Source organism: Balaenoptera physalus (genome assembly GCF_965194825.1).
Source record: "Balaenoptera physalus genome assembly, chromosome: 7".
NCBI lineage: Eukaryota > Metazoa > Chordata > Mammalia > Artiodactyla > Balaenopteridae > Balaenoptera > Balaenoptera physalus.
In genome coordinates, this window is record NC_138886.1 from 69553996 (window position 1) to 69567413 (window position 13418).

Consider the following 13418-nt stretch of genomic DNA (forward strand, 5'->3'; position numbering starts at 1 on the left):
TTGAATTTGTGCCTTCAGATTTCAAATCAGACATTCTTTATATCGCACCATGGCCGTGTCCCTTGTGGAATAAAGGGTATTGTATGAAACCACCTACCATTTGTCCTCACTCCTCTAAAATGAAACAAACATCTATTTTAAGAGTTTCAGACATTTATTTTCTAAACTGCTACCTACAGATCCTGACCACTGTCAAGTTTTCTTATAACTTACAGAACAAAAAAAATTTAGAAAATAAAGTGTTAATCGTAGTTTCCCTTCCCCTTTTCTACTCCCTAGCCCCAAATTGTTTTTCTTTAATATTATAGACTATGAACCCAAAAAATATCCAGTGGGGACAGTCAACACAGCAACTCCTTTACCATTTTAGAAGTCTGGGAACAGACCAGGATATATTAGATAAACTTTCAATGCAGCTTTGAAACAAGGGCATAAAGAACTACCTGAGCCAAGAAGGCAGAGAGAAAGTGAACCAACAGTTTTCAATTACAGTATTTTTATATTTAAAAAGAGAAAGAATTGTTCATATTTTAATTTGAAATTCTCCAATTTTTTCCCCCTTTCTGTTCATTTCTTATTTTCTTGGCTTTTTTGTGCATTAGAAACAGGAGCTAGGGGCGGGGTTATGTGATGGTTTTCTTTCAGATGTTACAGCATTTCCTTTCAAGACTAAACTAAGGTTCCTATGCATGGGCAGCTAAACTGCTACTGCTGAGACGTCGGCAGAAAGCAGCATGGCATACCATCCAACACTGACAGCTTAAACACTTGACAGAGCTTTTCCTATTCCACACTCTAGGAATAAGCTACCTGTTTCGTTTCTTTTTCATTTAGCCTTTGCTCAACTTATGCAGTAAAAATATCTGAGCTTTGGACTGAGTGAAAAGTGTGCTCCTATTTTTCCCCTCCTTACTGAAAAGGTAAACAGGTAATCGGGAAGAAAGGAACAAATGAAGGCAGGAAGATTTATACCAGAGATGCTTTTTGGTGCATATTTTCAAAAGTCTTTAACTGTCCTTCAAACAAATTATGTGACTTTCAGAAGATGTTAAACCGTAAATTAACCACTAAGTATGCTGAGTGACATAACTTATACTATCATGATCATACTTTATAATTGATCTCATAACTTGGACATTCTAGTTATCATTTATATGTATGTTCTACTTTCATGATTTAATTTTACAGACTTCTTGTGGGGGGCAGGAGGGCAGGAGCCAAAGAAATAGAAAGAAGAAAATACCAAATATGACATAAAACTGACCTCAACTCTGAGAAACAACCGAACAGACGAGGCTGCCTGCTTGATCTTACATTTATTTAAATAAATCACCTTTTATCAGTGCTGGTGAAAACAGCAGCATGCTTTTATCTTTTGAGGCAGACATTTACAGGATGATATATATCGAAAAATAACAGAAAGGCACACTTGTCCCCAAACAAATATCCAAAAATCCAGTGAAGCTGTCCAGTGACAGCCACTAAAATAATTTTCTATGTATTATTTTCTTTTGAGTTATTTTTAAAATAAGCAGCCAGCTATCCATCTCTGGGCACTGTAAAGATGAGTTTGCCACAAAAGCCACATATTTTTAGAAGCCAAAGTCTTGATAAATCAGTTCCTAAGAACATAATTTCTTACACGCTGGAGAATGCCTGAAAATACAGACCTTGGTTAAAGAGGCTTCCGTATCTTTTTGTAACCTTTCCAAATGTAAGTATGTGGGATGAGTATTCATAAATTTAAGTTGAGCCGAAACATTTAGAATATTTCCAATTTAAAATACATTAAAATGCGGTCTTTGAAAGGAAATGAAAATGGCTTTAATCATATGAAAAGATGCTCATCATCACTCATAAGAGAAATGTGAATTAAAAATGAGATATTTTTTCACTCATCAGATTGGGGGAAAGATGTTTAATGAATCACTGTGGTGGAGAAATAGGCACTCTTACACATTGTTGATGCAAGCATAGAGTAGCATAACATCCTTGGCAGGCAATCTGTATATGTCTATCAAAATTTAAATTCCACTTTGCCTTGGAGCCATGATTTTACTCCCAGGAATTTATCCTACAGATACACTCATCCATGTGCACAAATAACTATATAAAAGGTTATTCACTATAGCATCATTGGTGGCCTGAAGAAAGGCTCACTATATGTCATTTTGTATTGGATGTGTATTTACCTATTCAAAAAAATTAAAATTTGAGAGGAAGAGAATGTGATCTGTACTGTTTAGAAATTCAAAGTGTTTTGAACTCCCCTACAAAAGGAAATACTAAACCATCCTACACAAGATTCATTCCAGAATCCTGCGATAAAATGCTACGTTCAGATGGCTTGACATGACTGCATTAGTGAAAGCTCCTTATCATAAGATCCCTTTGGCCCTTTAGTAACCAAAACCCTTTGTTGGGGGGTCCACGGTGGATCTGATTTCTACTTCACAATAAGTAGTGCTTCAGAAAGATTCCAATTTATTCCTTGCAAAAACATATCAGATATAAATGCAACTGTCACTTTGAGAAACAGGACTGCATTATGCTGCAGACTTAACACAGACTGAAAGCATGTTCCCCATGTCTTCTCCAGCAAATCTTGCCAAATGGGCGTCTGAAATGTCCTATTGAAACAGGTGGTGTCTGAACAGAATTGGATTTCTGCCTATAGAAACCCTAGTTCTAACAACTGCTGTGGTTAGTTTTAATTTTCAGTCCTCAAAATTAACTGCTGGCCAGTGATTCAGAAATAGACTGAACAACACGTTTAGACTTTGCCCTGTTTAATTGAGGAAAGAAAAAAAAGAAAAAGAAAAAAAAAAAAAGCCCACCAACACCCTACCACCATCCTATAAAGAACAACAGAACCAAAGCAGACCACTTGATTTCCAGGCCAAAAAAAGGGAGCAGCTGTAAAACAAACTCAATTCTCCAAAGATGATTGCCCCTTTTGTGCTTTCTTCATAGAAGCACAAGGATGCACATATATACTTGCTGGACATACTACTTAGGAAATCTTCTTAGGGCTTTGAGAAGCTTTTAATCTGCTAGAAATTTAGAAGTAAGAACAATGGTAAGAACACCTAATTTTTCTAATGAAAACGGACATCTTAAAAAAATGATATTCCAAACAGACCTGTGTTTCAGTTTATACAAGCAAAATACTAACAGCCAGAATGTAAATTCCTTGAAGAAAGATACAATGGGCTATATACACTAATATGTATAAAATAGATAACTAATAAAACCTGCTGTATAAAAAATAAATAAAATAAAATTCAAAAAAAAAAAAAAGACACAATGAGCCAATTCCCTTTAAACCCAACATGTATCCATCAATGTGCTGGTCACACTAACCGGTGCTAAACACATACTCCTGTGAATAAAGCTAGAGTAGCTTACACTAAATAACAAACCTTTTCCACTGTACTTTTAAGTGCTTGATATAAAAATGGATAGAACTCTGATTTTCTAAACCAGCAATCAAAGGAAAAGGAATCAAGGGACCGGGTATCTACTATGAGCCACACACCGTGGCTACACATTCCCAATGAAGAAAACAATGTCTTGTCCATTTCACGGATGATAAACTGAGATTCAAAAGAATGTAAAAATTTTCCCAGGGTAATTCAGCTAGAAGATGACAGAGATGAGGTTTTAATTTAAATCTGCCTGATTTCAAAATATTTCTAATTGTATCACACTCCCTCCCAAAAGAAAATTTGGAGAGACGAGTTAGTAAAATGACAAGTTTCAGTTATATGACAAACACTGTATCGTTGCTTTGCCAACACCCAAAAGAAAAACTCATCCTCTTTCAATCAAAAGTAATGGATGTCAAATCCGTCTGCATTTTGTCTGTATGACTGAATTCCAGCTATTAAGAAGGTGATCAAGTAAACAGAAAATCATCTATTGTGATCATAACCCTTTAAAAAAATCCTGACATCATAAAGAGCATATTTGAAAATCCTTCTACAGGGATTCAACAGTTCACTTAAAAAAAAATAGAAATATCTCAGTGAAAGTGAGAGGTGCTTCTCAATGGGATACATTTGGTCCTTTTGCTTAAAACTCAAGTATAAATAGATGACATCAAGTCTTGCCCTCAGAAGTTTACTGCTCCCTGTCCTCTACCTCTCCTGCCAACCAAAGAAGAAAATGAGACCTCAAAACGAAGGCATCGCCTCCCAGTTCTCAGGTTATTATTTCCCATTTTCTGACCTCTATCTTCTTTTTCTTACATAGGCCTGAGAGGAGCTAGCTTGTAAACCAAATCTACAGTTTCCCTAGCAAGTTCCAATGACATCCCTCATTTAGAGAGAACTACCTTCAGGGTCTTGTAAACGAACTCATTCCGTATTTCAATATTCTCAGAAAATAATATGCTTAAATCCAAAAATGCCCTTCCCACGAAAGTTTTACTCTTTTCTTTGCAAGCAAAGATAACCTTAATTTTAGGGAGCTAATCAAGAGAAGAACACAGGGTACATTTCTCCCAAGGCGGAAGCACACCAAGATTTCTCTGATAGTATTTAGAATAGAGTTACAACGTTAAAAAAAAAAGAGTGAAAAGAAGAGAATGTTATTGACCAAAAAAAGCTGTCATATAGCTATAGACTTATAGGCTATGAAATAGAAAAAAAATCTGCAATTTTTCAGGATTCTTCTGGCAAAACATTCTTTGGAATCATTTTCTTCTGAGAGCTGAAAAGCATTTTTCTAAGATGCTGCCAGCTCTAAAAACAACCTTTCTGATCTCTTGAAAAGCCAAGTTCTACTTTTAATAGTGCTATGTACTTTTGGTTTCAAAGAAAAAAGTGAAAGAGAAGGAACCACAGCCAAAATGGTAAGTTTACCCTACTCATGCCTCAAGCTGTACATAATGATTTCACACAGTACTTATGAAGAAGGGATCAAATTTTTCCTTTAAAAATAGAACATATACCTCTATGTCACATATGTGATGTTTAAGTATAAGGAGCAAAAGCATCCCCCTTTCACTCCAAAACCCAGTCAAAAAAAAAGTTTATATAGAGAGATATAGTCATGAACAGAAGATCTCTAATAGACATCAGAAGCAAAAGTGACAAAAGCAAAAATAAACAAGTGGAACTACATCAAACTAAAAAGCTTCTACACAGCAAAGGAAACAATCAACAAAATGAAAAGGCAACCTACAGAATGGGAGAATATATTTGCAAATCATATATGTGGTAAGAGATTAATATCCAAAATATATAAAGAACTCATACCAAAAAACCCCAAACAATATGATTTTAAAATGGGCAGAGAATCTGAATAGGTATTTTTCCAAAGAAGATATACAGAGGGCCAACAGGTATATGCAAAGGTACTTGACATCACTAATGATCAAAAAATGAAAATCAAACTAAGCTATTACCTCACACCTGTTACAATGGCTATCCTCAAGAAGACAACAGATGGTAAGTATTGGCAAGAATGTGGAGAAAAGGGAACCCTTGTGCACTGCTGGCAGGATTGTAAATTCTACAGTGCAGCCACTATGGAAAACAATATGGATGTTCCTCAAAAAATTAAAAATAGAGCTACATATGATCCAGCAATCACACTTCTGGGTATATACCCAAAGGGCATTAAAACAGGATACTGAAGATATATCTGCACTCTCATGTTTACTGCAGCATTATTCACAATAGCCAAGCTATGGAAACAACATAAGTGTCCATCAACAGATGAATGGATAAAGAAGATGTGGAGATATGTGTGTGTGTGTGTGTGTGTGTGTGTGTGTGTGTGATGGAATATTATTCAGCCATGAGAAGGAAGGACATTCTGCCATTTACAACAACATGGATGAAACTTGAGGACATTAGGCTAAGTGAAATGAGTCAGACAAACTGTATGATATCACTTATATGTGCAATCTGAAAAAGTTAAACTCATAAAAACAGAGGCTAGACTGGTAGTTACCAAGGGCTGGGGGGTGGGAGAGAAGGGGAGGTGTGGGTCAAAGAGCACAAACTTCCAGTTATAAGATGAATAGGTTCTGGGGATCCGATGTATAGCATGGTGATTACAGTTAATAATAGTGAATTATATACTTGAAATTTGGCTAAAAGAGTAAGTCTTAAATGTTCTCATCACAAAAGAGAAATGGTAATTACGTGATGTGATGCAGGTGTTAGCTAACGCTATGGTGATAATGATTTTGCAACATACAAGTGTATCAAATCAACATGTTGTAACCTTAAGTTATATGTCAATGGTATCTCCATAAAAGCTGGAAAAAAAAAAGATTTCTAATAAAATCAAAATGGCTAAGTTAGTAACACCATGTAGGTTCCATTAACAATGATAAATGTTAAAATGTTAAACAAGGTACTATATCCAAAAATCTTGGTAAGACAAAAAATGTTTATTAGTTCAGATTCTCCCATCTCCATAAAAGACTATTTTAATCCTCTCATGTGAAATGGACAGAATCTATGGGATTACTAGTACTTCGAATGAATTTTTTAATTTTACTACAAAATTTACTAGAATCAGTCACTTAAGGAACTTATGTCAAATAACTGGTGTGCTCGAATATTTCACATTTCAACTTATTATTTTAGAGTTGTCAAGACACAATCTAAATCTAACAGGGAAAAAACAGGCAGGCTTCAAACAGCACTTAAAGAAACACAAAGAAGGAAAGTTAGAAGTCAAGGAGGATAATTCTGAGATAAAGGCTGAGTGGAGAAGAAGACAGAAATCTACTAGAGACCTTATCAGGATGCAGTACTGCACTGCATTATCACTGACCTGTAACCTCTTCTCTGGCTCACAAACAACTTTTGAGTACTCTGAGACTAAGTGGATGTTTTAAAAAGTTCTTGTGTCATATTTTCTTTTTATGACGACCCTTATCAGAAGCCTGATGTACTCAAGCTCCATAATTCACATGCTCCAATTACCTACCTAACTTCATACCCAAGAGGAATAATCAGAGGCGTAAAATGCCACCCGCATAAAAAGAAACATAATGGGAATGATTAGGATTTAAAATGGACAGGCTCATTTTTAAGGGCATAGCCATAGATAAGTAGCACCCACACTGTGCTCTAGATAACTATAAAAGAATCAAATAGGGTTTGTTTAAAAAAATTCCTTAATAAACATATAATAAATCCCTACCTTTAAAATGAGTTGTATTACAAAAGCCCAGTTCTTCACGAAGATGCATTTCCCCACAAAATCCTACAAATGGTCATTCATTTCCAAAGCTGGCCCATCAATACCTATTTAACCCATAATCTACCGACATACAGTATAATGTGGAATGAAACGTGGTAAAAGTACCTGTAACACTTCAAATGCATATTAGTATCAATAGTTCAGCTGAGAGGATAGGAGCTTGGAAAACAGATCTCAAAAAAATGGACTCAAGGGGTTACACATAACCCAAAATGTTTACACAATTATATATATATGGGTGGTTTTCTTATGAGAGGGTCCACAGCTTTCCTGAGGTTCTCAAAGTGGTTATTCATATCCCCATAAAGGGAAAGGGCTTCTGTGCTATATAAAATTCAATTCTTCCCTACAAAGCCCTCAGGTAGAGTTTATCAGTGAAATGAGGCATCTTGAGAAGTTATGGTCTACACATGCTTACATATAATGATAAGCTCGTGGATGAAAAACTATCAAAAACCTTCCAGTAAAACTAAATGAAGGAAATCCTAGAGTAAAGAATGCACTGCAAAGAAAAAAAAAAAAAGGAAAAAAAAATGTATAACTAAAAAAACAGAAAAGAATGCACTGCAACATTTTATGGGGTCTGAACTGCCCATATAAGATGACACAGGAAGTTCATCTGAAGTATTAAATAGAAGCTGATGATCCTAGTAGTATCCAATGTAAAGTAGATTCTGACCCATCAACAGTGTTTGTCTGCACAAACTGCAAGCAAACATTCCATATGTTTGTGAGAAATTCCACTTAAAAATCGTTCCCCATCCTAGCCAATTCACCCGGGCACTATATTATCATTATCTTAAAAAGAAAAATCCATCTATTACCCACACACAATTCAAACAAACAAAAATGTGTTTTTAAATGACCCAAACAAGTAATTTGAATGAGTACACCTTTTCTATTCATTTTGACCAAGGAAATTTGGATAATAACTCGTTTTCATATATTTTTGATGTAACTTTCAACTTTAAAATTTTTCTGTACACTGATATAACACAGTTAAGGCATTGTTCTTTTCTTAATTGAGGATAGTTTGGTTTTAGATTGATGTTGAAATAAAGTTGAACTGCATAGACTATAAGGCTGTTCTAACCAACAATGTAATCTCAGACTCATACCTACTTAAAATATTGTTTAATTACCTCTTCTTCTCAAACCATGAGTCCACAGCATGGTCATTAAGTTGCTTCACTTCTTTTACCTCTCTCAAAACATTATTGTACTTCTTGACACACTAGCAACTAGTTTTCTATGGGAAGGCTTTTCATAAGCCCAGCGTCACGTACCCCTCCTGCCTTCAGCAACTTTCTTCTGAACTCCTCTGTGGGGTTGTTGAAGGTAAGCTTTTCACAGCGGAGGTGATTCACTGGTGGATGGCCTTCAAGATGCAGGAATAAGTCATAATCAAAACGAACCTTCTTAGGTTCTTCCTAGAGGTTAAAAAAAATAAGAAGGAAAACAGAGACTTAGGCATAAATAGAAATTTAGAAAGCAAAGATTTACTCCTGATAAGGATCAGAAAAGACTCAGACTACAGCACGGGGAACTCTACTCAACGCTCTGTGGTGACCTAAATGGGAAGGAAATCCAAAAAAAAGAGGGGAGAAATGTATACATATAGCTGATTCCCTTTCTAGTTAGCAGAAACTAACACAACAGTGTAAAGCAACTATATGCCAAGAAGAAGTCATTCAAAAAAAAGAAAAAGAAAGAAAAGAGACCCAGACATCTAACAGCTACAATGTCAAAGAAGGGGAAGTACTGGGAAAAAAGTCATCATGGAACTATCTACAAAGCAAAATGGAAACATCTGAAAAATTAGTTTCTTGTCTTAGAGGAAAACCAAAAAGAATAAAGTCATCATCTTTCTTGCAGTCTCTCAAGTGGTATGACACCACCAACACCGCCACCCAACTGGAAACCTAAGACACCCCTGAAGCCACTCCTTCCCCTTCCCACTCTACAGCCCTACACCCATCATCAACGGCTGACATTTTCTCTTTTAAATACTTCTTGAACAAGCCATCTAACCCATACTGCCATGCTCTTACTCATTCCTCAAACTACTATAAACTCCTTCCTCTAGTAGTTCTTCCTACTTCAGGATAGATGATCACTTTCTTCTTCATTCAGGCCTCAAAACTGTCCATATGAAACAAAAATCTAGCCATTTTCACTCTTTGGTTAAAATTTCACAAGTTCCCAATGCCATTAGAATAAAAATCTGGGCTTCCCTGGTGGCGCAGTGGTTGAGAATCTGCCTGCTAATGCAGGGGAAACGGGTTCGAGCCCTGGTCAGGGAAGATCCCACATGCCACGGAGCAACTAAGCCCGTGAGCCACAACTACTGAGCCTGCGCGTCTGGAGCCTGTGCTCCGCAACAAAAGAGGCCACGATAGTGAGAGGCCCGCACACCGCGATGAAGAGTGGCCCCTGCTTGCCGCAACTAGAGAAAGCCCTCACACAGAAACAAAGACCCAACACAGCCAAAAATAAATAAATAAATAAATAAATTTAAAAAAAAAAAAAAGAATAAAAATCTGAGCTCACCTAAATGCCACATAGGATTTTCACAATCTAGCTCTTGGTTCCATGTCTCACCACACCCCTTCCACCCATCTGGTGATCCAGCCACACATTGTGGTTGGTTGCTCCCAGAATTTACTCATTCTAGATTAACTCTGGGTTTCACCCTTGCTTTACATTACTACCTCCACTGCAAACCTCCATTCCTCCACCCTCTGCTTTACCTGGATAACTTCTACTCATCCCTCTCTATTCAGGTTTTATTTGGGGGAAGACTTCCTTGAACTCCACTCCCAACTGCCTCTCCTCTGTTCTGTGTGCCTCTCTCTCTTATCCTTGAAACATCTTAGAATAACTGTCTTATTATCTCCCTTTATCCTGCTAAATCATAAGATCTTTGAAAGTAGGAATAATGGTTGAGTCCTTACTGTACCCTCAACAACTAGTTTAGTACCCCATGCATAGTAGCAATGCAATAAATGCCTGTGAAATGAATGAAAATATGGCATTTTCCTGGAGGACAAAACAGCACCATATCCAAGAGAACGCAGTAATTATAATTCCATGATACTCGAGTTCTACTCTCCAGCCATTACTTTAGCTGGCTAAACACCTAAACCTCTCTACAGACAGATTCTCAGGCATCCAAGGGGAAATGAATACTGAGGATAATAATAACAATATTATGTATTTAACATTTATCTCATTTAATTCTCATAGCTCTCCTTTGGGTCAGCTGTCAGCTCTGTTTGGCAGATGAGGAAATTAAAGCACTCAGAATTTATTACTTTATATAAAAACTCCCTGTGTATTATAGATATTAACCATCTCTGTGAAATGTTACTTTTTTCATTTGTCATTAGCTTTGCCATTTTACGTGTTTTTGATAACAGCTATTTATGTTTCTTTAATAGTAGCTTTACTGAGAAGTAATTCACATACCATAAAATTCACCATTTAGAGTATAATATTTAGTGGTTTTTAGTACATTCACAGAGTTATAAAACCATTACCACATTCTAATTTCAGGACATTTTCAATACTCCAGAAAGATATCTCAAACTCATTAGTGGTCCAACAGATCCCACACCCCCTGGCATCACTAATCTACTTCTGCTTCTATGGAGTTGCCTATTCTCGACATTTCATATAAATACATGAACATACATAAAATACATACACAATATGTGCTCTTTTGTGACTGGCTTCTTACACTCAGCATGATGTTTTTGAGGTTCATCCATGTTGTAGCATGTGTCAGTTCTTTTTTATGGACAAATAATAATCTATTATATGGGTATACCAGGTTTTGGTTATACATTTGTCAATAAATAGAAATGTGGGTTATTTCCATTTTGGGCTATTGTGAATAATGCTGCTATGAACATTTGTGTACAAGTTTTTGTATGGACCTACATTTCCATTTCTCTTGGCTATACACCTAGGAGTGGAATTTCTGGGTCATAAGGTAACTCTGTGTTGAACATTTTTAGGAAATGCCTTACTGTTTTCCAGAGTGGCTGCACCATTTTAAAATCCCACCTGCAATGTATAAGGTGTTTATGGTTTTTTAAAACACAATATTTTCTAAAATTACATAGTCAAATAAAACAATGTTTTTCCTTTTTTAAAAAAGAATTTGTTATATTACTAACATGTGATGAAACAAAGTGATCTGAACCCAGTTCTTCTGACCAAAAAGTCTTAGCACCGAGCATGTGGAGAAAAGGGAACCCTCTTGCACTGTTGGTGGGAATGTATATTGATACAGCCACTATGGAGAACAGTATGGAGGTTCCTTAAAAAACTAAAAATAGAACTACCATACAACCCAGCAATCCCACTACTGGGCATATACCCTGAGAAAACCATAATTCAAAAAGAGTCATGTACCAAAATGTTCACTGCAGCTCTATTTACAATAGCCAGGTCATGGAAGCAACCCAAGTGTCCATCGACAGATGAATGGATAAAGAAGATGTGGCACACATATACAATGGAATATTACTCAGCCATAAGAAGAAACGAAATTGAGTTATCTGTAGTGAGGTGGATGGACCTAGAGTCTGTCACACAGAGTGAAGTTAAGTCAGAAAGAGAAAAACAAATACCATATGCTAACACATACATATGGAATCTAAAAAAAAAAAAAAAAAAGAAAAGGTCATGAAGAACCTAGGGGCAGGACGGGAATAAAGACGCAGACCTACTAGAGAATGAACTTGAGGACACGGGGAGGGGGAAGGGGAAGCTGGGATGAAGTGAGAGAGTGGCATGGACATATATACACTACCAAATGTAAAATAGATAGCTAGTGGGAAGCAGCCACATAGCACAGGGAGATCAGCTCGGTGCTTTGTGACCACCTAGAGGGTTGGGATAGGGAGAGTGGGAGGGAGACGCAAGAGCGAGGGGATATGGGGATATATGTATACGTATAGCTGATTCACTTTGTTATAAAGCAGAAACTAACACACAATTGTAAAGCAATTATACTCCAATAAAGATGTTAAAAAAAAAAAAGTCGTAGCACCTGAAACTGTCAGAATGCAGGCATTACCTACTACAAATGCATGGTTTTCACCTCTTCATCCAAACTTCCCCAGATCATAGTCTCCACTCATGTACTCACTACCTCTCACTTCTACTACTAATCTGGCATGAAACTTGCTCCTTCTCTCCTTGATCAGGGTGCCATTTTCTCCTGGTTTTCCTCACACTTACTGGCATTCCTCCTTAGTTTTCTTCACAGGCTTCCCTTCTTTCTTCATTGACTCTTAAATGCATTTACCTTTTTGCAAAATTCCCCAGGGAGACAACGCCCATTCACAGGGAGTTAGTTCCTCCTTCATGACAGTGACTCCCCTCTCTACCTCCAGCCCAGCTCCCACTTGACTGCCATATGCTTGTGTTCCAGTCTAACCACACCTCCACTGGGGTGACCGGCAGCAACAGCAAATTCATGCATTATCTTAAACTGAAGTTATCTTCATGTGTCCTTTCTCCTATACTCTATATCATGACAAACAGAAATCTTAAGTGCTTCCCAAGGGTAAAATACACAAAAGTCATCACTAACGCTTCCTTCTCCCTTACTCATCACAGTCAAATGGTCTCTGAGTTCTGTTTAGTATTCCTCCTTAGGAACTCTCAAATCTATGCCCTTTGCTCTAGTCACGATAACTACTGCCTTAGCTTAGACCTTCATCACTCTTCATCTGGTCGCCTCCCTGTTTTTGAACTTCCCTTTTTACCTACCACAATGACAAGAGAGTGATCTTTCTAACAGAAAAATCAGATTACATCTTCCCATTGATATAAAAGCCTTTAACGGTCATCATTTTCTACAGGATGAAATCCCACCTCCTGGTAATAACCATTATAGTCTTTTAATACCTTTCCTGCATTGCTTTTGTTCTCTTACTCTACCTTGTCCTTCCACAATGTTGAAGCACTTGCTGTTCCCCAGTGCTTCATATTATCTCATTCATTTTGCCTTTCATATATCGTATTCCCCATTGTCTAAAATGCCTTCCCTCCCTGCATACTTCCATCCTTTACCTGGTTAGTGCAAACTCATCATTCAAGACCTAGCTGAAGCATGAACTCCTCTGAAAAGTCTTCCTAACCCTCCCAACCCCGTCTGAATTAGACATTCCTGTTAC

The 13418-nt window shown here is 36.9% G+C and overlaps 1 protein-coding gene across 3 annotated transcripts in view; it reads right to left on the reverse strand.

Moving 5' to 3' along the window:
• MLLT3 (MLLT3 super elongation complex subunit) overlaps positions 1–13418 on the reverse strand; it is a 252074-nt gene that overhangs the window by 90905 nt on the left and 147751 nt on the right. For all 3 annotated transcript variants that reach the window (XM_082468037.1, XM_082468039.1, XM_082468038.1), the window contains exon 4: positions 8514–8657. In XM_082468037.1, coding sequence (XP_082324163.1) covers positions 8514–8657 — 144 coding nt within the window. The remainder of the gene's footprint in view (positions 1–8513; positions 8658–13418) is intronic.